Here is a 1,426-nt window from a genome sequence, read left to right on the forward strand (position 1 = left end):
CTGTTCAGCGTGTGGGCTCACAATGGCGAGGTGCGCACCTCCAGGCTGCTGAGTGAGCGCGATGCGCCCAAGCACAGGTTGCTGCTGCTGGTCAAGGACAATGGCGATCCTCCGCGGTCTGCCAGTGTCACTCTGCACGTGCTGGTGGTGGATGGCTTCTCTCAGCCCTACCTGCCTCTGCCAGAGGTGGCGCGCGACTCTGTACAGGACAATGAGGACTTGCTCACACTCTATTTGGTCATTGCCTTGGCGTCTGTGTCTTCGCTCTTTCTCTTGTCTGTGCTGCTGTTCGTGGGGATAAGGCTGTGCAGGAGGGCCAGGGCGGCGTCTCTTGGTGGTTGCTCTGCTCCTGAGGGCCACTTTCCTGGACACCTGGTCGACATCAGTGGCACGGGGACCCTGTCCCAGAGCTACCAGTATGAGGTATGTCTGACCAGGGACTCTGGGACTGGTGAGTTCAAATTCCTCAAACCCATGGTCTCCAACCTGTTGCTTCAGGATGCTGGGAGAGAAGTTAAGGAAAGTCCCCACTGCAGGGATAGCTTTGTATTCAACTAAGTGTTGTCAATTCCTAGACGATGTCATTTTAAGAAATGTCCTTGTTTCTAAGGGGTTTTCTACTAGTCTAACCTACATATTCTTAATTGTGCTGTTTTTATTGGTATGAAGATACTAGGCTTTTAGTTGCACTAATCATATTTCATCTTTTTCTCTGCATATGCATATCTCTTGATTATTAGGGTTATTATAAACCTTAATAACCCAAATTGTATAAATTTTCTTTGAATGATAGCTCTTTTTAAAAGGTTTATTCTTTTATAATAGATACAGCTTTCTGCCTGCATGCCAGAAGAGGGCGCCAGATCTCATTATGGAAGGTGGTTGTGAGCCACCCTGTGGGTGCTGGGAATTGAACTCTGAACCTCTGAAAGAGCAGCCAGTGCTCTTAACCTCTGAACCATCCATCTCACCAGTTCTCTGAATGATACTCTTAATGATCTTCTGAGGCATTTCAGTGCTCTCAAGAAAACTTACATTTGTGCATGAATTTGTGGCACCTGCTCTTTCCATGTAATTTGATGTTTTCAAAGGTAGATGGTTAAAGACCACTTAAGTTGCCTGGATCCTTCTGCACGAATAGAAAGTAACATTACATCATGTTCGCTTTCAGACCAGAGCCCTGAATAGTCAAGTCATAAAATTTCAACTGTATGTGAATGTACACAGGGTTGTGACATTCTCTGCTTGTGAGCATCATGCACGCTAGAGGTCTTGTTTATTGGCTGCAGGTGTCCTGGAAATACTAAGGTTAAAGTTTTGAATTCTTAAGTGATAAAAATTAAAGAGAAAATATAAATTAATTTCTCATTTCACTTATTAAATAAAATTGTTGCATCACTGCTTTGCCATAATCTCTTTTAATAAT

General features: G+C 44.2%; 1 protein-coding gene across 1 annotated transcript in view; it reads left to right on the forward strand.

Moving 5' to 3' along the window:
- The window catches only part of LOC126491958 (protocadherin beta-4-like), an 8,319-nt gene extending 7,678 nt beyond the window's left edge, over positions 1-641 (forward strand). Inside the window, exon 2 of the mRNA XM_050127973.1 lies at positions 9-641. Coding sequence (XP_049983930.1) covers positions 9-558 — 550 coding nt within the window. The 3' untranslated portion in view covers positions 559-641. The remainder of the gene's footprint in view (positions 1-8) is intronic.
- The last annotated feature ends 785 nt before the right edge of the window (positions 642-1,426 follow it).

The sequence above is a fragment of the Alexandromys fortis genome, unplaced genomic scaffold (genome assembly GCF_014885135.2).
Source record: "Alexandromys fortis isolate MF-2015 unplaced genomic scaffold, M_Fortis_MF-2015_v1.1 scaffold_283, whole genome shotgun sequence".
NCBI classification, from domain to species: Eukaryota; Metazoa; Chordata; class Mammalia; order Rodentia; family Cricetidae; genus Alexandromys; species Alexandromys fortis.